The sequence below is a fragment of the Pseudophryne corroboree genome, chromosome 5 (genome assembly GCF_028390025.1).
Source record: "Pseudophryne corroboree isolate aPseCor3 chromosome 5, aPseCor3.hap2, whole genome shotgun sequence".
Lineage (NCBI taxonomy): Eukaryota > Metazoa > Chordata > Amphibia > Anura > Myobatrachidae > Pseudophryne > Pseudophryne corroboree.
Window position 1 is genome coordinate 547,375,772 of NC_086448.1, and position 27,122 is coordinate 547,402,893.

At 48.1% G+C, this 27,122-nt stretch overlaps 1 protein-coding gene across 2 annotated transcripts in view; it reads right to left on the reverse strand.

The window, feature by feature from the left end:
- The window catches only part of DEK (DEK proto-oncogene), a 522,032-nt gene that overhangs the window by 92,835 nt on the left and 402,075 nt on the right, over positions 1–27,122 (reverse strand). For both annotated transcript variants that reach the window (XM_063923232.1, XM_063923231.1), the window contains 2 exons: positions 26,840–26,938; positions 12,238–12,347 (listed from right to left, as the gene is read on the reverse strand). In XM_063923232.1, the coding sequence (XP_063779302.1) occupies positions 12,238–12,347; positions 26,840–26,938 (209 nt within the window). The remainder of the gene's footprint in view (positions 1–12,237; positions 12,348–26,839; positions 26,939–27,122) is intronic.

Consider the following 27,122-nt stretch of genomic DNA (forward strand, 5'->3'; position numbering starts at 1 on the left):
TGCTGGTTCTTTGAGGGTGGCCGTATCAGGAGACGGTAACGCTACTTGTTTAGATAAACGTGTGAGCGCCTTATCTACCCTAGGGGGTGTTTCCCAACGCGTCCTAACCTCTGACGGGAAAGGATATAGTGCCAATAATTTTTTAGAAATTAGCAGTTTTTTGTCGGGGGAAACCCACGCTTTTTCACACACCTCATTTAACTCATCTGACTCAGGGAAAACTATTGGTAGTTTTTTCACCCCCCACATAATACCCTTCTTTGTGGTACTTGTAGTGTCAGAAATGTTCAATGCCTCCTTCATTGCCGTGATCATGTAACGTGTGGCCCTACTGGACATTACGTTTGTCTCCTCACCGTCGACACTAGACTCAGTATCTGTGTCGACCCACTGAGGTAACGGGCGTTTTAGGGCCCCTGACGGTGTCTGAGACGCCTGGACAGGCACTAATTGATTTGCCGGCTGTCTCATGTCATCAACCGTTCTTTGCAAAGTGCTGACATTATCACTTAATTCTTTAAATACGATCATCCAGTCAGGTGTCGACTCCCTAGGGGGTGACATCACTAACCCAGGCAATTGCTCCGCCTCCACATCATTTTCCTCCTCATACATGTCGACACACACGTACCGACACACAGCACACACACCGGGAATGCTCTGATAGAGGACAGGACCCCACAAGCCCTTTGGAGAGACAGAGGGAGAGTCTGCCAGCACACACCAAGCGCTATATATATATATATACAGGAATAACCTTATATAAGTGTTATTCCCTTATAGCTGCTGTTTATATAATTTTTAGCTGCCAATAGTGCCCCCCCTTCTCTTTTTTACCCTGATTCTGTAGCAAGTCTGCAGGGGAGAGTCAGGGAGCCGTCCTTCCAGCGGAGCTGTGAGGGAAAATGGCGCTTGTGTGCTGAGGAGATAGGCTCCGCCCCTTCACGACGTCCTTATCTCCCGCTCTTTTCTGTAAAAATGGCAGGGGTTAAAATACATCCATATAGCCCAAGAGCTATATGTGATGTATTCTTTTGCCAACCTAAGGTATCATCTGTTATATTGCGTCTCAGGGCGCTCCCCCCCAGCGCCCTGCACCCGCAGTGACAGGAGTGTGAAGTGTGCTGAGAGCAATGGCGCACAGCTGCGGTGCTGTGCGCTACCTTAGTCTGAAGACAGGATCGTCTTCTGCCGCCGATTTCACCGGACCTCTTCGCTCTTCTGGCTCTGTAAGGGGGCCGGCGGCGCGGCTCCGGGACCCATCCAGGCTGAACCTGTGATCGTCCCTCTGGAGCTAATGTCCAGTAGCCTAAGAAACCCAATCCACTCTGCACGCAGGTGAGTCCGTTTCTTCTCCTTTTAGTCCCACGATGCAGTGAGCCTGTTGCCAGCAGGACTCACTGAAAATAAAAAACCTAAAATACACTTTTATTCTAAGCAGCTCAGGAGAGCCACCTAGCCTGCACCCTTCTCGTTCGGGCACAAAAATCTAACTGAGGCTTGGAGGAGGGTCATAGGGGGAGGAGCCAGTGCACACCACCTGATCCTAAAGCTTTTATTCTTGTGCCCTGTCTCCTGCGGAGCCGCTATTCCCCATGGTCCTTACGGAGTCCCAGCATCCACTAGGACGTCGGAGAAACTCCAGGTAGTTTTTTCACACCCCACATAATACCCTTTTTAGTGGTACTTGCAGTATCAGAAATGTTTAACACCTCTCTCATTGCCGTGATCATGTAACGTGTGGCCCTACTGGAAGTCACGTTTGTCTCCTCACCGTCGACACTGGAGTCAGTATCCGTGTCGACGTCAGTATCCACCACCTGAGGTAACGGCCTTTTTAGAGACCCTGATGGTTTTTGAGACGCCTGGACAGGGACTAGCTGATTAGTCGGCTGTCTCATGTCATCAACCGTCTTTTGTAAGGAGCTGACACTGTCACGTAAATCCTTCCATAAAGCCATCCACTCAGGTGTCGACTCCTTAGGGGGTGACATCTCTATTATAGGCAATTGCCCCGCCTCCACATCATTTTCCTCCTCATACATGTCGACACAAACGTACCGACACAGAGCACACGCACAGGGAATGCTCTGATAGAGGACAGGACCCCACTAGCCCTTTGGGGAGACAGAGGGAGAGTATGCCAGCACACACCAGAGCGCTATATATAGATATAGGGACAACCTTATATAAGTGTTTCTCCCTTATAGCTGCTGTATTGTTAATAACCCGCCAATTAGTGCCCCCCTCTCTTTTTTACCCTGTTTCTGTAGTGTAGGACTGCAGGGGAGAGTCAGGGAGACGTCCTTCCAGCGGAGCTGTGAGGGAAAATGGCGCCTGTGTGCTGAGGAGATAGGCTCCGCCCCCTTCTCTGCGGCCTTTCTCCCGCTTTTTGTGAAAATCTGGCAGGGGTTAAAATTCATCCATATAGCCCAGGAGCTATATGTGATGTATTTTTAACCAGCCAAGGTGTTTCTATTGCTGCTCAGGGCGCCCCCCCCTAGCGCCCTGCACCCTCAGTGACCGGAGTGTGAAGTGTGCTGAGAAGCAATGGCGCACAGCTGCAGTGCTGTGCGCTACCTTGTGGAAGACAGGATGTCTTCTGCCGCCGATTTGCCGGACTCTTCTTGCTTCTGGCTCTGTAAGGGGGCCGGCGGCGCGGCTCTGGGACCGAGCTCCAAGGCTGGGCATGTGAGCGGTCCCTCTGGAGCTAATGGTGTCCAGTAGCCAAGAAGCCCAATCCACTCTGCACGCAGGTGAGTTCGCTTCTTCTCCCCTTAGTCCCTCGATGCAGTGAGCCTGTTGCCAGCAGGTCTCACTGAAAATAAAAAACCTAAACTAAAACTTTCACTAAGAAGCTCAGGAGAGCCCCTAGTGTGCACCCTTCTCGTTCGGGCACAAAAATCTAACTGAGGCTTGGAGGAGGGTCATAGGGGGAGGAGCCAGTGCACACCAGGTAGTACTAAAGCTTTCTATTTGTGCCCAGTCTCCTGCGGAGCCGCTATTCCCCATGGTCCTTACGGAGTTCCCAGCATCCACTAGGACGTCAGAGAAATATATATATATTAAATAAAATAAGATTTTACTTACCGATAAATCTATTTCTCGTAGTCCGTAGTGGATGCTGGGACTCCGTAAGGACCATGGGGAATAGCGGCTCCGCAGGAGACAGGGCACAAAATAAAAGCTTAAGGATCAGGTGGTGTGCACTGGCTCCTCCCCCTATGACCCTCCTCCAAGCCTCAGTTAGGATACTGTGCCCGGACGAGCGTACATAATAAGGAAGGATATTGAATCCCGGGTAAGACTCATACCAGCCACACCAATCACACCGTACAACTTGTGATCTGAACCCAGTTAACAGTATGATAAACGCAAAGGAGCCTCTGAAAAGATGGCTCACAACAATAATAACCCGAATCTTTGTAACAATAACTATATACAAGTATTGCAGACAATCCGCACTAGGGATGGGCGCCCAGCATCCACTACGGACTACGAGAAATAGATTTATCGGTAAGTAAAATCTTATTTTCTCTGACGTCCTAGTGGATGCTGGGACTCCGTAAGGACCATGGGGATTATACCAAAGCTCCCAAACGGGCGGGAGAGTGCGGATGACTCTGCAGCACCGAATGAGAGAACTCCAGGTCCTCCTCAGCCAGGGTATCAAATTTGTAGAATTTAGCAAACGTGTTTGCCCCTGACCAAGTAGCTGCTCGGCAAAGTTGTAAAGCCGAGACCCCTCGGGCAGCCGCCCAAGATGAGCCCACTTTCCTTGTGGAATGGGCTTTTACTGATTTTGGCTGTGGCAATCCTGCCACAGAATGTGCAAGCTGAATTGTACTACAAATCCAACGAGCAATCGTCTGCTTAGAAGCAGGAGCACCCAGCTTGTTGGGTGCATACAGGATAAACAGCGAGTCAGATTTTCTGACTCCAGCCGTCCTGGAAACATATATTTTCAAGGCCCTGACAACGTTAAGCAACTTAGAGTCCTCTAAGTCCCTGGTAGCCGCAGGTACCACAATAGGTTGGTTCATGTGAAATGCAGAAACCACCTTAGGTAGAAATTGAGGACGAGTCCTCAATTCCGCCCTGTCAGAATGAAAAATTAAGTAAGGGCTTTTATATGATAAAGCCGCCAATTCTGACACACGCCTGGCTGAAGCCAAGGCTAACAGCATCGACACCTTCCATGTGAGATATTTTAAGTCCACAGTGGAAAGTGGTTCAAACCAATGTGACTTTAGAAAACTCAACACCACATTGAGATCCCAAGGTGCCACTGGAGGCACAAAAGGAGGCTGTATGTGCAGCACCCCTTTTACAAATGTCTGAACTTCAGGTACTGAAGCCAGTTCTTTCTGGAAGAAAATCGACAGGGCCGAAATTTGAACCTTAATGGACCCTAATTTTAGGCCCATAGACAGTCCTGTTTGCAGGAAATGCAGGAAACGACCCAGTTGAAATTCCTCTGTAGGGGCCTTCTTGGCCTCACACCACGCAACATATTTACGCCAAATGCGGTGATAATGTTTTGCGGTTACGTCCTTCCTGGCTTTGACCAGAGTAGGGATGACTTCTTCTGGAATGCCTTTTTCCCTCAGGATCCGGCGTTCAACCGCCATGCCGTCAAACGCAGCCGCGGTAAGTCCTGGAACAGACAAGGCCCCTGCAGTAGCAGGTCCTTTCTTAGAGGTAGAGGCCACGGTTCGTCCGTGAGCATCTCTTGAAGTTCCGGGTACCAAGTCCGTCTTGGCCAATCCGGAACCACGAGTATAGTTCTTACTCCTCTCCTTCTTATGATTCTCAGTACTTTTGGTATGAGAGGCAGAGGAGGGAACACATACACTGACTGGTACACCCACGGCGTTACCAGAGCGTCCACTGCTATTGCCTGAGGGTCCCTTGACCTGGCGCAATATCTGTCCAGTTTTTTGTTTAGACGGGACGCCATCATGTCCACCTTTGGTTTTTCCCAACGGTTTACAATCAGGTGGAAGACTTCTGGGTGAAGTCCCCACTCTCCCGGGTGAAGGTCGTGTCTGCTGAGGAAGTCTGCTTCCCAGTTGTCCACTCCCGGAATGAATACTGCTGACAGTGCTATCACATGATTTTCCGCCCAGCGAAGAATCCTTGCAGCTTCTGCCATTGCCCTCCTGCTTCTCGTGCCGCCCTGTCTGTTTACGTGGGCGACTGACGTGATGTTGTCCGATTGGATCAACACCGCCTGACCCTGAAGCAGAGGTTTTGCTTGACTTAGGGCATTGTAAATGGCCCTTAGTTCCAGAATGTTTATATGAAGAGACGTTTCCAAGCTTGACCACAGGCCCTGGAAATTCCTTCCCTGTGTGACTGCTCCCCAGCCTCTCAGGCTGGCATCCGTGGTTACCAGGATCCAATCCTGAATGCCAAATCTGCGGCCCTCTAGTAGATGAGCACTCTGCAGCCACCACAGGAGAGACACCCTTGTCCTTGGCGACAGGGTTATCCGCTGATGCATCTGCAGATGCGATCCGGACCATTTGTCCAGTAGATCCCACTGAAATGTTCTTGCATGGAATCTTCCGAATGGAATCGCTTCGTAAGAAGCCACCATTTTCCCCAGGACCCTCGTGCACTGATGCACTGAGACCTGTCCTGGTTTTAGGAGGTTCCTGACTAGCTCGGATAACTCCCTGGCCTTCTCCTCCGGGAGAAACATCTTCTTCTGGACTGTGTCCAGAATCATTCCTAGGAACAGTAGACGTGTCGTTGGAATCAGCTGCGATTTTGGAATATTTAGAATCCACCCGTGCCGACGTAACACTACCTGAGATAGTGCTACTCCGACTTCTAACTGTTCCCTGGATCTTGCCCTTATCAGGAGATCGTCCAAGTAAGGGATAATTAAAATGCCTTTTCTTCGTAGAAGAATCATCATTTCGGCCATTACCTTGGTAAAGACCCGAGGTGCCGTGGACAATCCAAACGGCAGCGTCTGAAACTGAGAATGACAGTTTTGTACTACAAACCTGAGGTACCCTTGGTGAGAAGGGTATATCGGGACGTGGAGATAAGCATCTTTGATGTCCAGAGACACCATATAGTCCCCTTCTTCCAGGTTTGCTATCACTGCTCTGAGTGACTCCATCTTGAATTTGAACCTTTTTATGTAAGTGTTCAAGGATTTCAGATTTAAAATTGGTCTCACCGAGCCGTCCGGCTTCGGTACCACAAACAGCGTGGAATAATACCCCTTTCCTTGTTGCAGGAGGGGTACCTTGATTATCACCTGCTGGGAATACAGCTTGTGAATGGCTTCCAAAACTGCCTCCCTGTCGGAGGGAGACTTTGGTAAAGCAGACTTCAGGAAACGACGAGGGGGAAACGCCTCGAATTCCAGTTTGTACCCCTGCGATACTACCTGTAGAATCCAGGGATCCACTTGCGAGTGAGCCCACTGCGCGCTGAAATTCTTGAGACGGGCCCCCACCATATCTGAGTCTGCTTGTAAAGCCCCAGCGTCATGCTGAAGACTTGGCAGAAGCAGGGGAGGGCTTCTGCTCCTGTGAAGCGGCTGCATGGTGCAGTCTTTTTCCTCTTCCTCTGCCCCGGGGCAGAAAAGAATGGCCTTTAGCTCGCTTGTACTTATGGGAACGAAAGGACTGAGTTTGAAAAGACGGTGTCTTTTTCTGCTGATGTGGAGTGACCTGGGGTAAAAAGGTGGATTTTCCAGCCGTTGCCGTGGCCACCAGGTCCGATAGACCAGCCCCAAATAACTCCTCCCCTTTATACGGCAATACTTCCATGTGCCGTTTGGAATCCGCATCCCCTGACCACTGTCGCGTCCATAACTCTCTTCTGGCAGAGATGGACATAGCACTTACTCTTGATGCCAGGGTGCAAATATCCCTCTGTGCATCACGCATATATAGTAATGCATCCTTTAAATGTTCTATAGTTAACAAAATATTGTCCCTATCCAGGGTATCAATATTCTCGGTCAGGGAATCCGACCATGCGACTCCAGCACTGCACATCCAGGCTGAGGCGATTGCTGGTCGCAGTATAACACCAGTATGTGTGTATATACTTTTTAGGATATTTTCCAGCCTTCTATCAGCTGGTTCTTTGAGGGTAGCCGTATCAGGAGACGGTAACGCTACTTGTTCTGATAAACGTGTGAGCGCCTTATCTACCCTAGGGGGTGTTTCCCAACGCGCCCTAACCTCTGGCGGGAAAGGATAGAATGCTAATAATTTTTTAGAAATTAGCTGTTTTTTATCGGGGGAAACCCACGCTTTTTCACACACCTCATTTATTTCCTCTGACTCAGGAAAAAATATTGGTAGTTTTTTCTCACCCCACATAATACCCTTCTTTGTGGTACTTGTAGTGTCAGAAAGGTTCAATGCCTCTTTCATTGCCGTGATCATGTAACGTGTGGCCCTACTGGACATTACGTTTGTCTCGTCACCGTCGACACTAGACTCAGTATCTGTGTCAGGGTCTGTGTCGACCCACTGAGGTAACGGGCGTTTTAGCGCCCCTGACGGTGTCTGAGACGCCTGGACAGGCACTAATTGATTTGCCGGCTGTCTCATGTCGTCAACAGTTTTTTGCAAATTGCTGACATTATCACTTAATTGTTTAAATACAATCATCCAGTCAGGTGTCGACTCCCTAGGGGGTGACATCACCAACACAGGCAACTGCTCCGCCTCCACATAATTTTCCTCCTCATACATGTCGACACACGCGTACCGACACACAGCACACACACCGGGAATGCTCTGATAGAGGACAGGACCCCACTTAGCCCTTTGGAGAGACAGAGGGAGAGTCTGCCAGCACACACCCAGCGCTATATATATATATACAGGGATAACCTTATATAAGTGTTACTCCCTTATAGCTGCTGTTAATATATTTATTTGCTGCCAAACGTGCCCCCCCTTCTCTTTTTTACCCTGATTCTGAAGCAGGACTGCAGGGGAGAGTCAGGGAGCCGTCCTTCCAGCGGAGCTGTGAGGGAAAATGGCGCTTGTGTGCTGAGGAGATAGGCTCCGCCCCTTCACGACGTCCTTATCTCCCGCTTTTTTGTGTAAAATGGCAGGGGATTAAAATACATCCATATAGCCCAGGAGCTATATGTGATGTATTCTGTTTTGCCACCTAAGGTATTCTGTTATATTGCGTCTCAGGGCGCTCCCCCCCCAGCGCCCTGCACCCTCAGTGACCGGAGTGTGAAGTGTGCTGAGAGCAATGGCGCACAGCTGCGGTGCTGTGCGCTACCTTAGTCTGAAGACAGGATGTCTTCTGCCGCCGATTTCACCGGACCTCTTCGTCTCTTCTGGCTCTGTAAGGGGGACGGCGGCGCGGCTCCGGTGACCCATCCAGGCTGAACCTGTGATCGTCCCTCTGGAGCTAGTGTCCAGTAGCCTAAGAAACCCGATCCACTCTGCACTCAGGTGAGTCCATTTCTTCTCCCCTTAGTCCCACGATGCAGTGAGCCTGTTGCCAGCAGGACTCACTGAAAATAAAAAAAACCTAACTAAACTTTTATTCTAAGTAGCTCAGGAGAGCCACCTAGATTGCACCCTTCTCGGCCGGGCACAAAAATCTAACTGAGGCTTGGAGGAGGGTCATAGGGGGAGGAGCCAGTGCACACCACCTGATCCTTAAGCTTTTATTTTGTGCCCTGTCTCCTGCGGAGCCGCTATTCCCCATGGTCCTTACGGAGTCCCAGCATCCACTAGGACGTCAGAGAAATAAAATATATAAAACACATACATATACACACATACATATACACACATACATACACAAAATGGTCGAAGTGAGCCGGTAAGCGGCGGTATGGCATACTGTCACTTCTTTCCAGTGAACCCGGAAGTCTGTTTTTTAAATTAAAGAGAGTGTGCAGCAGGAGGAGAGGGAAGTGGCCAGCTTGCTGCACTAAGGATGCTGCGCCTGTCCCTGCCTGACTAGGCAACTGTGTAGAGAGCAAGACCTGTAAGGCTCTCTGCCACCCTCCGCTCACAGCCGCCTGCCGCCAGAGGAACCTTACCGCCGCCACACCACAGCCCTTCTTTTCATCGCCGCTGCCCATGGGCTCCTCTGCCACCACCTACACCTCTGCACAGCCGCCGACGACAGTCCCTTCCGCACCTCCGCTGCTCATCTCATAAGGTAATGTTCCCCTGCTTCCCTTATTCAGTGTGGCATATAGTGAATTTTGGCTCAGTCTGTGGGAATTTTAGCTCATTCAGTGCGGCATAATGTGAATTTTGGCTCATTCCGTGTGGGATAATGTGTAAGGACACCAGTACTAGACAGTATAAGGGGTCCTACTATTGCGGTGCATCATGTGTATACGGTGTGGTACACTACACTTATGGCCACATCCGTCCTGGAGCACACACACATAATTATAACCTTCACTTTGCCATACCCCCCACTTCGACAACTATAACTGAAATAATCCACACTAAAATATACATACATACACACACAGGCACTCCCGATCTCCAAACCAACTGTCGCGGTGCTCAGCTCCAATGCATGGATATGTAGAGGCAAATAGAGTGGCACTCCAATGGACTTTTGAGAAATAACAGGCTATGACCATTATAGCAAGTGAAGGCGACATTTCAGATTTTACTCCTTTGTCAGTATGTATTTTGCCTGACAAAGGAGTAAAATCAGAAACGTCGCCTTCATTTGCTATAATGGTCATAGCGTGTTATTTCTCAAAAGTCCGTTGGAGTGCCACTCTATTTGCCTCTACATATCCATGCATTGGAGCGGAGCACCGCGACAGTTGGTTTGGAGATCGGGAGTGCCGGCCATTGTGCGTGTATATATGTATATATGTATGTATGTGTGTATATATGTATATATGTATGTATGTGTGTATATATGTATGTATGTGTGTATATATATATATATATATTAATATAGATTAGTGGTATAGCCTGCCGCACACAGTATTGTCCATGTTAGGAGTGCTGGATACATAATATGTTACAATAGTCCCAGAAGAAAAGAAACCAGCACCTCCAAATTACTGCATAATAAAATCTTTATCAAAAAATGGTGATATGATATTATGCAGTTTTTTGACACCCCATGTGCTTCTACTAATGTTTCTTGCCTCTGGTGCTTTTAAGATCTTATTTTTTGATAAAGATTTTATTATGCAGTAATTTGGAGGTGCTGGTTTCTTTTCTTCTGGGACTAAATATATATATATATATATATATATATATATATATATATATATATATTTATTTCACACACACACACACACACACAGATACATATACATACATTAACACAAACACACACACGAGATGTCCGAGATAAACAAAGTCAAACCAGACAGCAGAAAAAGGCACAGTCACACAATGCAGAAATGTATACACTAATGCTGCAATGGACTCTTATATCAACTAACACAGCCTTAAGAGGCACGTAGGATAATTCAAGCGATGACCAGATTTGTCCTGTTAAGGTGTTTTTACAAATAGACATTGCCCAGCAATCCCGGAGACCTGCTGCTGCTATGATTTAAGATGGCTGCCCAGTCTCTGAGGGAAGACTGAGAATGAGGCAGCTCAAGGGCGGGAAATCTGCTAAAGAGGATGCCCAGAGCCAGGGGAGGGGCTGCAGGTTTAAGCGCCGCCTTCCCTATACTGGTCCTCAACCCCAAGTACCATGGGCCTTAACAAACAAGTGTTAAAACACCTAAACCTGTGCTCTTCTGCCCTGGTGGTCTAATGGGGTCCCTGCTCGCAGACAGTGTCCATGCCAGTGCCGTAGTCAGTCTCCCCCAGACCGCGGCACACTGATTTAACGGTGGGTCCCATGGGGAGACCCTCTTACTTGTCCCCCCGATGTTTGCCACGCGGCCCTGGCTTAAAAAGCCATAGCAGTGACAGAGCCGCGGTAGTCCCCGCCGCAAGCACCTGGGCTCAGCCAGCAGGAGTATGTGGCACCCGTGTGTGCGGTGATGTCCCCCTCCTAGCTAAAAAAAAAAAAAAATTGTTCTGGGCTGCATAAGCAGCCTACTGTTCAGTGCACCTGCTATTGCTGCAAGCACCAACTTAAAACTGAGCTACCAGCGCCTGGACGCAGGGTTAGAAGAGTGAAGTTATGCATACTGGGACAGCTAAAGCTTTAACTGTTTGGTGCCCAGATGCCTCATCCATCACTACACCCTGATGTTTCCCAATGGACATGGGGTATCCTGCTGCCGAAATATAAATATACAGCCTTGTAAGTAACTTTGTATTCTTCTCTTCAGTCAACTGTATATACTGTTGAAGTCTTGCAGATCATAGGTATTGTATGATACTATGCAAAAAAAAAAAAAGAAAAGAAAGTATAAATATAAAAAAAATTCTAGATATATAAAAATGGCATTAATTATTACACATATATATCTCCTAGGAAGAGGAGGCAGCACTCGGAGGCTTTTAAAATCACAACAACTTGTATTGGTGCAAATTGATTTTGCACCAATACAAGTTGTTCTGATTTAAAAGACTCCGAGTGCTGCCTCATCTTCCTAGGACATATCTACAAGTAGTGTTCACTGTAAAATCTGGGCAGGGTGCTGGACCTAGAGGGGCACTAGCGTGCACGCGCGGCTTTGCGCCGAAAAGGGTGTGCGGCTATGCAAAATAGGGGGCGGGGACATTGCGGTAATAAAAGTGGGCAGTTCAACCCGCTGACGTCAAACAAAGGGGGCGTGGGCGGCCAGCAGCGTCACTGTTGGGGGTGTGCCCAGTACCTAAGGAGGTGCTGGGCTTCCCCCAAGCGCTCTCTGTGTGAATGGATGCCATACACGCTGTGAGGGCAGGAAGCGGGCGGCAGTATCAGGAGGGCGCCGCAGAAAGGGCAGGGTATATATATATATTTTTTTTTTTTTATTAGTTGGTACCCTTAAGGTTTAAAAAGAGGTGCGAGTCCTACCTCTGTCTGTATAACCAGATTCAATTGTACGTTAACATTATTGCACATATTGCAGTAAGCAGATTCTGTCTCTACATGTAATGCTCACAAGCCGGCGGAATGGATTCCAGTGGCTTGCACACAAATGAATCCATGGTAAAGCTGTATATTTACAGTACATTTAAAGTATAAGAGGGCAAATAGATTTGCAGATGAGCAATTGTAATTTATGCAATGTTGTTAATTAGTGATAAATGCTTAGATTTTTAATTTTCTTTTGCATTCAACACTTACTGTGCCCAGTCGATTAAAAAGCAGACGATGTAATAGCCGCAGCTCTTCACATTTCTTCTTCTTCAAGAAATACTGAATTCGTTCAATATCGCATAGCTTTTGCCCCTTTCCTAGAAAGGGAAAATTCTGTTATTAAAATAAAATAAAAAAACAAAATCTTTTTTTTTAAATAAAAAATAAAAAGCTATTTGGGACAAATAATAACCAATCCTTCAGCTGAAAATAGTATTTTAATTACCTACCGGTAAATCCTTATCTCGTAGTCCGTAGAGGATGCTGGGCTCCACATTAGTACCATGGGGTATAGATGGGTCCACTAGGAGCCATGGACACTTTAAAAGTTTAACAGTGTGGGCTGGCTCCTCCCTTTATGCCCCTCCTACCAGACTCAGTATAGAAACTGTGCCCGAGGAGATGGACAACTTCGAGAGAAGGAAATACACAGATAGTGGTGTGATTCACACCAGCTCACACATAAGGCAAAACAAGCTAACCTGCTTGAACAAGTCAGCAACAGCTGAATAACAATACTTAAGTAACAAGACAATACTGAACACAGTAACTACTGGATGAGAACGAAGCGCTGGGCACAGCATCCTCTACGGACTACGAGAAAAGGATTTACCGGTAGGTAATTAAAATCCTATTTTCTCTTATGTCCTAGAGGATGTTGGGGTCCACATTGGTACCATGGGGATGTACCAAAGCTCCCAGTATGGGAGGGATAGCGCGGAGGCTCCTGCAGAACTGATTGGCGTCTGAGGACCTACAGTTTGGTTAAAGTATCAAACTTGTAGAACTTAGCAAATGTGTTCTACCCTGACCAAGTAGCTGCTCGGCAAAGTTGTAAAGCCAAGACACCCCGGGCAGCCGCCCAGGAAGAACCCACCTTACGAGTAGAGTGGGACTTCACCGATTTTGGACACGGCAAGCCTGCCGTACAATAAGCATGCAGGATAGTGAACCTGATCCAGCAAGAAATAGTCTGCTTTAAAGTAGGACACCCAATCTTGGTGGTCATTCAGAGTTGTTCGCTCGTTGCCGATTTTCGCTATGCTGCGATTTGTTGCTAACTGCGCATGTGCCAAGTTATTTTACACAAAACTTAGATTTATGGTGTTCGAACGACGATTTTCAGTCGCACTGCTAATCGGTGAATGATTGACAGGAAAGGGGCGTTTCTGGGTGGTAACTGAGCGTTTTCCGGGAGTGTGCTAAAAAACGCAGGCGTGTCAGGGAAAAACGCCGGAGTGTCTGGAGAAACGGGGGAGTGGCTTGCCGAACGCAGGGCGTGTTTGTGACGTCAAACCAGGAACTAAACGGACCGAGCTGATCGCAATCTAGGAGTAGGTCAGGAGCTACTCAGAAACTGCAAGGAATTATTTAGTAGCAGTTCTGCTAATCTTTCGTTCGCTATTCTGCTAAGCTAAGATACACTCCCAGAGGGCGGCAGCCTAGCGTGTGCAATGCTGCCAAAAGCAGCTAGCGAGCGAACTACTCGGAATGAGGGCCCTTGTTGGGATCATAAAGGACAAATAGAGTCCGACTTTGTGACGTGAAGTCTTCTTCACATAAATCTTCAAAGCCCTCTCAACACCCAAGGACCTTGATGTAATTGAGGAGTCAGTAGCAACTGGCACCACAATAGGTTGGTTGATATGAAAAGCCAACACAATCTTAGGAAGAAACTGCTGACGCGCCCTGAGCTCAGCTCTATCTTCATGGAAAATCAAGTAGGCGCTCTTGCAGGACAATGCCCCTAATTCCGACACACGCCTAGCAGAAGCGAATGCTAACAGCGTGACTGCCTTCCAAGTGAGAAACTTGACCTCCACCTCCTGTAAAGGCTCAAACCAATCCGACTGCAGGAACTGCAGCACCACGTTAAGATCCCAAGGTGCCGTAGGAGGCACAAAAGGAGGCTGGACGTGCAGCACCTCTTTCAGGAAAGTCTAAACCTCAGGGAGGGAAGCCAACTGTTTCTGGAAGAAAATGGAAAAGGCCGAAACCTGGACCTTTATGAAGCCGAAACGTAGGCAACAGCCACACCTGCCTGCAGGAAGAGGAGAAAACACCCCAGTTGAAAATCCACCGTAGGAAACTTCTTGGATTCACACCAAGACACATACTTTTTCCCAATGCGATGGTAATGTTTAGACACTACTCCTTTCCTAGCCTGTATCAGGGTAGGAATAACCTTGTTCGGAATGCCCTTCCGAGCTAAAATCTGGCAGTTATCGTCCATGTCGTCAAACGTAGCCATGTAAGTCTTGATAAGCGAACGGCCCTTGTTGCAGAAGGTCCTCACAAAGAGGAAGAGGCCTCGGATTTTCCAGCAGTAACTCCAGAAGATCCACGTACCAAGCTTGCTGTGGCCAGTCCGGAGCAATGAGGAGCGCCCGAACTCTTGCTCTTTTTATTAGTTTGAAAATCCTCGGGATGAGTGGAAGAGGATGAAAAAGAGTTTTATGGCAAGAACTTACCTTTGTTGTTAAAACTCTTTCTGCGAAGTACACTGGGCTCCACAAGGATAGACATTGGGGTGTAGAGTAGGACCTTGATCTGAAGCACCAACAGGCTCAAAAGCTTTGACCTTCTTCCCAAGATGCATAGCGCTGCCTCCTATATCACCCCGCCTCCGTGCACAGGAGCTCAGTTTTGTTAACCAGCCCAATGCAGTAGCAAGTAAAAGACGACAACTGCAAGTTGCTACAAACACCACACTCTCCCGACAGGAGAAGTGTCAGCGGCTAATGCCATACCAACCCAAAGAAGCTAAGTGCGTCAGGGTGGGCGCCTTGTGGAGCCCTGTGTACCTCGCAGAAAGTTTTAACAAAGGCAAGTTCTTACCATAAAACTCATTTTCTGCTGCGGGGTACACTGGGCTCCACAAGGATAGACATTGGGGATGTCGTAAAGCAGTTCCTTATGGGAGGGGACGCACCGCAGCAGGCACAAGAACCCGGCGTCCAAAGGAAGCATCCTGGGAAGCGGCAGTATCGAAGGCATAGAACCTTATGAACGTGTTCACTGAGGACCACGTAGACGCCTTGCACAATTGTTCAAGGGCCGCACCACGGCGGGCCGCCCAAGAAAGGTCCCACGGACCGAGTAGAATGGGCCGTAATGTGAGCAGGAGCTGATAGACCAGCCTTTACATAAGCATGTGTAATCACCATTCTAATCCATCTGGCCAAAGTCTGCTTGAGCAAGTCAGCCCCGTTTGTGAAACCCAAACAGAAGAAAGAGAATCAGATTTCCTAAGAGAAGTAGTTCTCTTCACATAGATACGGAGAGCCCGTACCACATCCAAAGACCGCTCTTTGGGAGACAGATCAGGAGAGACAAAGGCCGGTACCACAATCTCCTGATTAAGGTGGAACGAAGAAACCACCTTCGGCAAATAACCGGGACGACTCCTAAGAACCGCCCGGTCACGGTGAAATATCAGATATGGGGAACTACAAGACAAGGCACCCAAATCCGACACTCTTCTAGCTGAAGCAATAGCCAGCAGAAATACCACCTTAAGGGAAAGCCACTTAAGATCGGCTGAACCAAGAGGTTCAAACGGAGAGACTCTTGTAAAACCTCCAAAACCACTGACAAGTCCCAAGGAGCCACAGGTGGGACATAGGGTGTGTTGCATATCCAACCTCTCTGAGTGAAGGTATGCACATCAGGTAAGGTCGCATCTTTCTCTGAAACCACACCAACAAGGCAGATATTTGAACCTTGAGGGAGGCCAGACGCAGGCCTAAGTTCAGGCCCTGCTGAAGAAAGGCCAACAACTTGGCTGTACTAAACTTGGAAGCATCATAATTGTTAGATGCGCACCAAACAAAGAAAGAATGCCAGACCCTATGGCAAATCCGAGCAGAAGCCGGTTTCCGGCCCCGCAACATAGTTTGAATGACCGCCTCAGACAACCCTTTAGCCCTCAAGCCGGAAGCTTCAAGAGCCACGCAGTCAAAGACAGCCGGGCCAGATCCTGGTAGACACAGGGGCCCTGAACGAGGAGGTCTGGGCATTGTGGAAGTAGAATTGGACGCTCTGACGATAGGCCCTGCAGGTCTGAGAACCAGTGCCGTCTGGGCCACGCTGGAGCTATGAGAAGCAGAATTCCTCTTTCTTGCTTAAACTTCCGAATTACTCTGGGCAGGAGTGACACCGGAGGGAACACGTACGGCAGTCGAAACCTCCACGGCACCGCCAGCGCATCCACGAATGCTGCTTGAGGATCCCTCGTCCTTGCTCCGAAGACCGGAACCTTGTGATTGTGTCGAGACGCCATCAGATCTACGTCTGGAAGGCCCCACTTTTCCACTAGGAGTTGAAACACTTCTGGATGGAGGCCCCACTCTCCGGCATGTACGTCCTGACGACTGAGAAAGTCCGCTTCCCAATTCAGGACTCCCGGAATGAATATTGCCGATATGGCCGGTAGATGGCGTTCCGCCCACTGTAGAATTCTTCATTGCCAAACGGCTTTGAGTGCCGCCTTGATGTTTATGCAAGCCACTGTGGTGGCGTTGTCCGACTGTACTTGAACAGGACAGTTTTGAATGAAATGCTGGGCCAGGTTCAACGCATTGAAGACCGCCCGCAATGCCAGAATGTTGATCGAGAGGAGAGATTCCTACTTGGTCCACCGACCCTGAAGGTAGTGTTGCTCCAGCACCGCTCCCCAACCTCTGAGACTGGCATCTGTCGTCAACAGGACCCAGTCGGATATCCAGAAGGGACGGCCCCTGCACAATCGTTGGTCCCGGAGCCACCAGTGCAGCAACAGACGGACCTCCGGAGTCAATGAGATCATGTGAGACCTGATCCGTTGAGGCAGGCCGTCCCACTTGTCTAGAATCAGCCTCTGGAGGGGGCGAGAATGGAATTGAGCATACTCCACCATGTCGAATGCTGAGACCATGAGGTCTAGCACCTGCATTGCCGAATGTATCGACACTTGCGGACGAGAAAGGAAGCAACGAATCCTGTCCTGAAGCTTCAGGACTTTCTCCTGAGACAAGAACAACCGCTGGTTGTGAGTGTCCAATAGCGCTCCCAGGTGCACCATGCTCTGAGCAGGGACCAGGGAGGATTTCTTCCAGTTGATGAGCCACCCGTGGGCTTGTAGAAACCGGACAGTCATATCCAGATGACGTAGGAGAAGTTCTGGGGAATTTGCCAGGATTAACAAGTCGTCCAGATACGGCAGTATCCTGACCCCCTGACGGCGGAGTACCACCGTCATCACCGCCATAACTTTGGTGAAGACTCGCGGAGCCGTAGCTAAACCAAAAGGTAACGCCCAAAACTGGTAATGGAGGTTGCCAATAGCAAACCTCAGGTATTGCTGATGTGACGCTGCTATAGGAATATGCAGGTAAGCATCCTGTGTGTCCAGGGAGACCATGTAGTCCCCAGGTTCCAAGGCCAGAACTATAGAGCGAAGGGTTTCCATACGGAACTTGGAAACCTTCACAAACCTGTTCAATGCCTTCAGGTTGAGAATGGGCCAGGAGGACCAATTCGGTTTCGGGACTAGAAACAGCGGAGAATAGTACCCCCGGCCCCTCTGCCCAAGAGGCACCTGTACTTTGACTCCTGTATCCAGGAGGGTCTGTACCACCGAATGTAGAGTATTTGCCTTTGTCTGGTCCAACGGGACGTCTGTCCGGCAAAATCGAGGAGGGGGTCGGTTTTTGAAGGCTAGGGCGTAACCTCGAGTGACGACTTCCCGTACCCAGGCATCTGAAGTGGTCTTCAACAATTCCTGGGTATACCCTAGAAGCCGGCCCCCCACCCTGGGATCCCCCACGGGGAGGCCCGCCCCGTCATGTGGTAGGCTTATCCGTCTTGGACGCTGGCTGACGGGCCGCCCAGGCTCTTTTGGGCTTTGGCTTACCAGGTTTGGAAGTGCGGGCCTGCTTGTTGTACGCCTGACCTTTTGCTTTACCTGAAGGACGAAAGGGGCGAAAGGAAGTACCTTTAGCCTTCGAGACAGAAGGAGTGGTACTGGGCAGACAGGCGGTTTTGGCAGTAGCCAAGTCAGCCACAATCTTATTTAAGTTCTCCCCAAACAGAATATCTCCCTTGAAAGGGAGTACCTCCAGGGTTTTTCTAGAGTCCAGATCCACAGACCAGGATCTCAGCCACAAAATCCGGCGAGCCAGGACTGATGAAGTAGAGGCCTTGGCTGCTAGGATACCGGCATCAGAAGCTGCCCTCCACACCGTAGGCTCTTTTAGAGATGCGACGGTAGTGACAGGTAGAGCTGAAGAAACCACCATCCTAGCCACATGCGAGTCTACTGGAGGAGGCGTTTCCCAATTTTTAGACAGCTCTGGTGCGAGGGGATAGCGAGCCAGCATCTTCTTTTGAGGCACAAACTTCTTACCCGGGTTTTCCCAGGGTTCCTGACGTATATCCACTAGGTGGTCAGAGTGAGGTAAAACTTGTTTAACCACCTTCTGACGGATGGCTCGGGATCATCTGTAATCTGTAAAATCAACTTAATAGCCTTTAAAAGATCAGGAACATCCACATGTGAACCACCCTCCCCATCAGCAGTATCTGAGTCAGAATCTGTGGGGTCAGTGTAAATGCCATCTTCGTCAGACGAGGTGTCAGTGACAGCAGTGGATTGTGAGGAGATAAGAGCTCGCTTAGAGGACCCCTTGGGCTTAGGCGAGCGTCAGACTTTTTAGTAGTCAAGGACTGGTTCAACTTCAACTGAGCAGATAAATTGTCCGCCCACGGCGGATTAGCTGCAGGGACCACATACGGTTGCACCGGCATAGGGGGTCCCATAGGGGGCGTTAGTTTATTAACTAGCGTATGCAGAAGCGTGGAAAAAGCAGCCCATGGTGGGTCATTATGGACCTCCGTTGCCACAGTCCCACTGGGGGGCAAGGAGCCCCCAGAACCAGAACCCACAGCTGCTATATTCTCCTCATATGGATCTGTGGCTTCAGCAACACAGACAGTGTGTTCCGCCCCAGAACAGTTACCGTCAGAAGCAGACATGACATAACTTGCAGTATCAGGTAACACAGTACAATTGGCAGCAGCACAATACCTCTTACCCAAACCCCTGCGCAGTGTAGTCAGCACAAACGGGGACACAGGAAAGATACGGTGACTAAAATCACAGAGAAAAATACGTATTAGAGTATATCTTGTGAATATCCTAGATTATAAAACCTGACGCACCAAGCCCCCTCAGGGATAGCAAGTTGAGTGAGAGATACGAAATGGAAACCACCCAGCAAGCTAATGCACACACATATAGTCACAGTTGTACAATGAAGAGGTTATTACTAACAGTAATACTGCACTGGACCAGCTTATATAGTGAGTGAGAACTGGATGTATATCACAGGGTACTTGTACTAGAGAACCCTGACTAAATGCACTCTCTTAACTAACTGTCTAATTGACATGTAGAATACTAAAGTGTCATGTAAAGTCACAGCGCTGGCAACCAGGCGGCTTTACAAAGGAGGATTTGCCCAAGCAGTCCCAGGAACAGTGTAGCTGAGAGAAATGGCGCCCAAAAACTGACAGGGAGTGAGGGAGAGACAGATATGCAGCTCCAGGGTGGGAACATTTGCTGGAAATGGCGCCCTGGGGCTGGGGGAGGGGCTCCAGGTCTAAGCCTTATCCCCTTTGCTGGCAAAACCACCGGGTACTGCGGGCTACTTGTAAAAAGGTTTATAAAGAAAACCTAACCTGCACCCATGCCCTGGTGATCTAGTGGGATCGCCTGTACTGCCACAGTGTCCACCGCCAGCGCGCGCGGCCCGCCTCCCACCGGCCGCGCCGGATCGCGATAAAGTGCGGGTCCCACTTACCTCCTCCCGAAGTGCGGCCACGCGATCCCGGAGAGCCCCAGCCGTGTGTGACTAACTTGGAAGAAAACCGGAGCCTCCTGCTGTAGGTACCCGGCAACCAGGGTGCGGGAGTGTACAACGCCGCTGGGGGAGAGATTGAGCTGCAGCAGGCAATGTCTACGGACATCTAACACAATCTGTGCCTCTGCTGCAGCCCTTGTAGTCTTCTTTTTTCCTCAGAAAAAGCTTTTTCCAGAGCTGCTGTGAGCAGCTCTTCCTGTTACATGCTTGCACTGCAAGCACCAACTACAAACTGAGCTCCTGTGCACGGAGGCGGGGTGATATAGGAGGCGGCGCTATGCATCTTGGGAGGAAGGTCAAATCTTTTGAGCCTGTTGGTGCTTCGGATCAAGATCCTACTCTACACCCCAATGTCTATCCTTGTGGAGCCCGCAGCAGAAACACACATACACCGACTGGAAGATTTTTTTTTTTTTTAAATTGCGTATTTTTTATTGAAAGTTTTAAGGTAACATCCCAAAAAGAATAATACGAAATAAAAAAATAAAAATTTATACATATGAAACAAATACCGGCAGGTATAGTAAAGTATGCAGGATGCAATCAGAAGTACAGTCAGACAGGAGACACAGAATATAATTGCAGTACACGATATACAATACACCCCACATTATAGCAATAAGCAGTAAGAGTAAGAGCCCACAGGCGCCATGTGAGCTCACACATTGAGGAACAAATGATAAAATAAAATAAAATAAAAAAAAGACTGACCCATGAGGCGTAGAAAAATACAAAAGTATTGGCACTGCAAACTATAGATAAAACACATGCCTGAGTATACAGAGAAAAAAAAAAAAGAAAAAAAAAAAAAAAAAAAAAAAAAAAAAAAAAAGATAAATAATTAAAAGCCTAAGACCTCTGCTGCTCATAGAGATAAAACAAAAAAAAAAACCTACAATACAGAACAAAAAACAAACCCCCCCCCCCTAAACAAACCACCTCAAAACCCCCCACCCTGTATAGCCTATCCCCAACCTAGGCATACCTGGATCCCCAAACCCCCCCCATTAAACTACGTAACCTGTCTAACACCCCCCTCCCTCCCTCCCCTAATACCAGGATAAATGAAAAAAAATAAGTGACTGGGGCAAATAAAATAAAAAAGAAGAAATATGGCCGAACAGTAAATAGAGTAGATCTCCCTCATATGACAATAAAAAATAAAAATAAAAAAATGAATATGCAAATATGGAGATATGATAAGCGACCCGGAAATATAAGGAATAGTGCTGGTAGCACCCTACAGATACAACAGTATATAGGGATATGCAACCCTTAAATAAAACATATCTTAGAACCATCAAATAATGAAATTATATCAATGGTAAGACATACAAAAAACATAATAGAACATAGTATTTAAGAAAGTATCAACAATAAAATAGAACACAGCCAAGGACCCGGTAACCAGTGAGGTATTATACAGACTTGGAAAGAAAGAAAATCAGTCCGGAGGATAAGCCCACTCTGGAATCAAGTCATTTAGCGGTACACGAACAGTAATCAGGAAGGTAGTGGAGCCAGCAACCATAATGCACAGCATTAGCCAGATAGATAAGAGGATAGGCCACAGTTCCACGGTAAATGTAGAATGGAGAACCATCCCTCTCCCAAACCTCACAATTAACTGCGAAATGATACATTACCGTTCTCCCCCATTATCACGGAGGTCACACTGCGGACCCTCAAAGAAAATTGCAATGGAGGTCCATACAGTCACCAACGATGAGACGGAGGCAGTCACCAACATCCCACGCGCCATCACCCACTGCAAATAATGGTGAATATGCGCAGGAAGAATCCGCAACTCCCCCATTTTGTTCACAATGCGTTCGTCGGAGGAACCTCCAGCATTAAGCATCGACTGTAGCGGAGCGGCAGGCCCCACAGATACAAGCTCCCCCAAAGGTTCCGAGGGTAGCAGCACCGGCGGGCAGGTGGACCCCACAGGAGAACCAGTTACTGCAACAGTCTCTACTCCAAACATATTAAGAACCCTTTGTTCGGATTCCGCGATAGCCTTCAGGATGATTGAGATCGAATGTCCAGAAGTATGAACAGGATTAAACATGGCTGCAGGGGGAAGAAGCAATATACTGTAGGAGCAAGAGGAAGATCCACTGGTAGAAAGGGAGCAGAGTTATACACACAGGAGCTCGGCTCATCCAAAGAACGCAGGCGTGGGAGTCCAGCAAATGTGTTCTAGAGGTGAGAGGGAGCCAGGCATACAGTGCTCTTCCCTGCACTACGGTTATAGTTAAAGCTCTGTCCCAAATTCACAGGGAGTGTTGTCTCTGTAATACAATGTGCTCAGTAATATCCGCACCAGGGGAGAAGGGGACAGGCAGTGGAATGTGTGCTGTGTATAATACAAGCTCACCAGCCCTGAGCACACTGGCCCCAGCAGCTGAGTGAGGGCAAAGCTGCAGCAGGAGCAACAGCCATACTGAGAGCAGAGTCTGCCTCAGGATCCAGTCACAGACTTCACCAGCCAGTAAGTTAGGACTCTTGGCACAGAGGATACCCAAATTCACACTGCAGGAGCAGAGGGGGGTACTGCACTCTTGCAGAAATTTTCAGCCACAGAACACCAGGGAAACAGGAGATAGATCAGGATATTAGCAGGAGCTCTGGCAGGAAGCGGCCTACACCATGCTGTGTCAAGCCACCTTCCACCGACTGGAAGATTTACAGAGTCACCAGTGCGTCCACCGCCACTGCCTGTGGGTCTCTTGACCTGGAACAGTACCTGCAAAGCTTCTTGTTAAGGTGGGAGGCCATCATGTCTATTTGAGGTACACCCCAAAGACTTGTCCCCTCTGCGGACACCTTGGGATGAAGTCCCCACTCTCCTGGATGGAGGTAGTGTCTGCTGAGGAAGTCCGCTTCCCAGTTGTCCACTCCCGGAATGAAGATTGCAGACAGCGCCATCGCGTGCTTTTCTGCACAGAGGAGGATCTTGGTTACCTCTGCCACTACCGCTCTGCTCTTTATTCCGCCTTGTCGGTTTATGTAAGCCACAGTCGTTACATTGTCCGACTGCACCTGAATGGCTTGATCCTGCAGAAGATGTGCCGCTTGTAGAAGGCCTCTTGTACACGGCTCTTAGCTCCAGAATGTTTATCGGAAGTAAGGAATCCAGACTTCACCATCTTCCTTGGAAGTTTTCCCCTTGGGTGACCGCGCACCAACCTCGGAGAATTGCATCTGTGGTTAGAAGGATCCAGTTTAGGATCCCGAACCTGCGACCCTCGAGAAGGTGAGGCATTTGCAGCCACCATAGGAGTGAAATCCTGGCTTTCAGCGACAGACGAATCCTCTGGTGCATGTGTAGGTGAGAACCTGACCACTCGTCCAGGAGATCCAGTTGGAAAAACGGAGCATGAAATCTTCCGTACTGAAGAACCTCGTAGGAGGCAACCATCTTCCCCAGAAGGCGAATGCACTGATGAACAGATACCCGGGCAGGCTTAAAGATCTCCCGGACCATTGATTGTAACACCAATGCTTTCTCCACCGGTAGAAACACCCTCTTTCGTGTTGAGGATCATCCCTAGGAAAAACAAACACTCTCCTTGTCCCTAAATGTGACTTTGGAAGATTCAGGATCCAACAGTGTTCCCTGAGCAGTTGAGTTTTGAGAACAATGGACTGCAACAATTTCTCACTGGACGACACCTTTATCAGCAGATCGTTCAAATATGGGATTCTGTTCACTCCCTGCTTTCGGAGCAGGAGCATCATTTCTGCCTTGACCTAGGTGAACACCCTTGGTGCCGTGGAAAGGCCGAATGGCAGCGCCTGGCACGGATAGTGACAGTCCAACAGTGCAAATCTGGGATAAGTCTGGTGTGACGTCCAAATTGGAATGTGAAGGTATCTTGAATTTGAATTCCCTCAAATACGGATTGAATGATTTGAGGTTCAATATTGGTCTGACCGATCCGTCTGGTTTCGGTACCAAAATAAAAAAAAAAATATATAAAAAAAAAAAGGTTGGAAAAGTAACCCTCGTTTTCCAGATGAGGAAGAACTGGAACAATAACATTTGCCCTTTCCAATTTTAGAATGGCGTCTTGTAAGATAGCTGTCAGCAAAACTGGTAAGCCAGATTTCAAAAATCTGTGAGGAAGAAGTTTCTGAAACTCCAGTCTGTACCCCTGGGATACAATATCTTGCACCCAGGTGCCTAGGCCTGAGGACGCCCAGACCCGACTGAAATTCCTTAACCATGCTCCCACCTGCTCAATCTCCAGGCTGGAAGGTCCACCGTTATGCTGAGGATTTTGAGGAAACCGTACCCGGCTTCTGTTTCTGGGAACCTGTTGGTGCAGGTTTTCCAGATTTTCCCCAACCACCTCTGAAGGTGGCGGAGGAGGACTTGGATTTCTTAACTTTTGCGGTCCAAAAGGATTGCATTGTAGACGCAGAGAAGGATTTCTTCGGCCGCATCCAAAGCTTCCCTAAACATAGCCTGACCTGTGAAGGGTAGATTCTCTACACTCTTCTTGAATTCCGCATCCACAGACCACTGGCACAGCCAGAGTGTCCTGCGAGCCAAGACAGCCATGGAAGACGTCCGTGCTTTTCGATTACCAAGGTCCTTCATGGCCTCCACCATAAAACCCACAGAAGCCTGTGACGTAAAAACATTTCAATGTCACTTATAGACTCTAAATCCTCTAGTAACATGCCTGACCACTGTACTATGGCCTTAGAAATCCATGCACAAGCTATAGTGGGCCTAAGTGCCACGCCTGAAGCAGTGTATATGGATTTGAGTGTAGTCTCAATTTTGCGGTCTGCCAGCTTTTAAAGCTGTAGACCCAGGGACAGGTAAAACCACCTTCTTAGACAATCTAGAAACAGAAGCATCTACTATAGGAGCGTTTTCCCACTTCATGGAAAGGAAAAGCAACCAGAACTCTTTGGGATCTGGAATTTTTTCTCCGGGTTTTCCCAGGATTTTTCAAATAAAGCATTTAAATCTTTAGATGCAGGAAAGGTAAAGGAGATTTTGCTATCTGTCAAGTAAGCCTCCTCAACCTGTTCAGATACCTTGTCAGTAATGTGCCCCCCCCCCCCCCTCCCCCGCAGTATATTCCCATCACAGTCACCTGTATCAGAGTCGCTATCCGTGTCGACGTGCATTACCTGGGCAAGAGCACGCTTTTTTGGGGCATATACTAGGAGAGTTTGATGAGGTAGTAGGAGTAGAATACGACAAAACCTCTACAGATTTTTTCAAAACCTGTGTTTCCGTCTCATAATGCGCTATCTTAGATGAAATCTGGGATATCATTCCCTTAATAGAAGCCACCCACTGGTGTTCAGATTCAGATTCAAAACACACTCGGGAAAAATGTCAGACACAGTTTACCCCAAGTACCTTCAGAGAGACACAGAGTTAAGGAGCCAGCACACACAGCGCCCAGTAGGCAGTCATAATAATAAAAGCCTTGCGCTGACTGAGTAACCTTGATAGATTAAACAGCAATAATAACCGTGAATAACTCTCTCTCTCGCCTTCCTCCCCCCCCCACCCCCTCCCCCTCCTTTCTATAACCCCCTGGTACCACACAGGATAGCTGGAGTTATGTGGAGGGTCAGCGCTCCCTGTGTGTGATCTGCAGGGGGAAAATGGCACTGGTGAGCTGCTGGATCTGCTCTGAGAAGTTCCGTCCCCTGACATGGCGCGTCTTCTCGCACTTCGAAGCAGGGAGGCTGTTGCCAGCAGTCTCCCTGTGCCTAAATCTAATAAAAACAATAAAACTAGAAAAATTCCTATGGAGCTCCCCTAGCTGTGACCGGCTCCACCAGGCAATTTTCTAAACAGAGACTGGTAGGGGGGGCATAGAGGGAGGAGCCAGCCCACACTATTAAACTCTTAACAGTTCCCATGGCTCCTAGTGGACCAGTCTATACCCCATGGTACTAACGTGGACCCCAGCAACCTCTAGGACATAAGAGAAATAGGAACTATTCACTAAAATATTTGGAAATGTAACAGTTCTCAGATTTAACACAGCAGTAGTTACAGCTTCCTTTCACATGCAGGCCAGGTTAAAGTCTACGCTTACTATTTTTATTGGTGGTCTTCAAAAGAGATTAAGGCAATTATCTCTCTGCGCACATTTTCCTCTAACTTCTCGAAGCAAGAGTTTCATTTTAACTAGGTTTGTGACAGAGGTCTGAGGAGGCTGACTACATTGCATTGTTTTTTTGAAGCATGATGTCCATGTAGGACTTGCAGAAATTGTGGACTTATGATAATTGACCTGAAGGCAGGTTGCTCAATTGTGCAAGCATTCAGGTTTATTAAACGTACTCTCCAAAAACACTTCTTCATTTTACCACCACATACTGAGGCAGGACAAAATCAAAAGCCTAGTTCCACGCAGGTGATCCTGTAAGCGCCAAAAATAGAAAACTTAAGGCCTGTACCAATTTAACCCGAAAAGATTAGAAAAACACTCCTCGGCAGCTGGCAGGAAAGTAAGGCGGAGCAAAGTGTAAGGGAAGATGGCATTACAGTACATTAGTGGGTGAAAAGTAAAAAAAGAATAAGTGAGAAAATTAAAAAACCCAACACCACCAGGACAATGATAAAAAGTGTACAAAACTATAACACTTATGTATATTGACTTTGGGAAACTTTCTTGGACATTAACCTTGAAATGTTTTCTCACCTTCAGATAAGACTGGCTCTTTTTTCACCATGGTCATTTCCAAGGTCAGTCTCTCAACCTTCTTTTTCTCTCTTTTGCCCTCCACAATAAGGCTCTTTTCTAAAGAGTGCAAAAAACAAAAACAAAAAAAGATTATTATATTTATATATTACACACACACACACTGGGGAAGACAGGGAAAAAAAACAACAATCATCTGACAGGTCTGCGGGTGGGGGGGGGGGGGGAGAGGAGAGAGAGGGAGGGAGACTTATTCAATTGTCTGCAAAAAAACGGTTTCGCT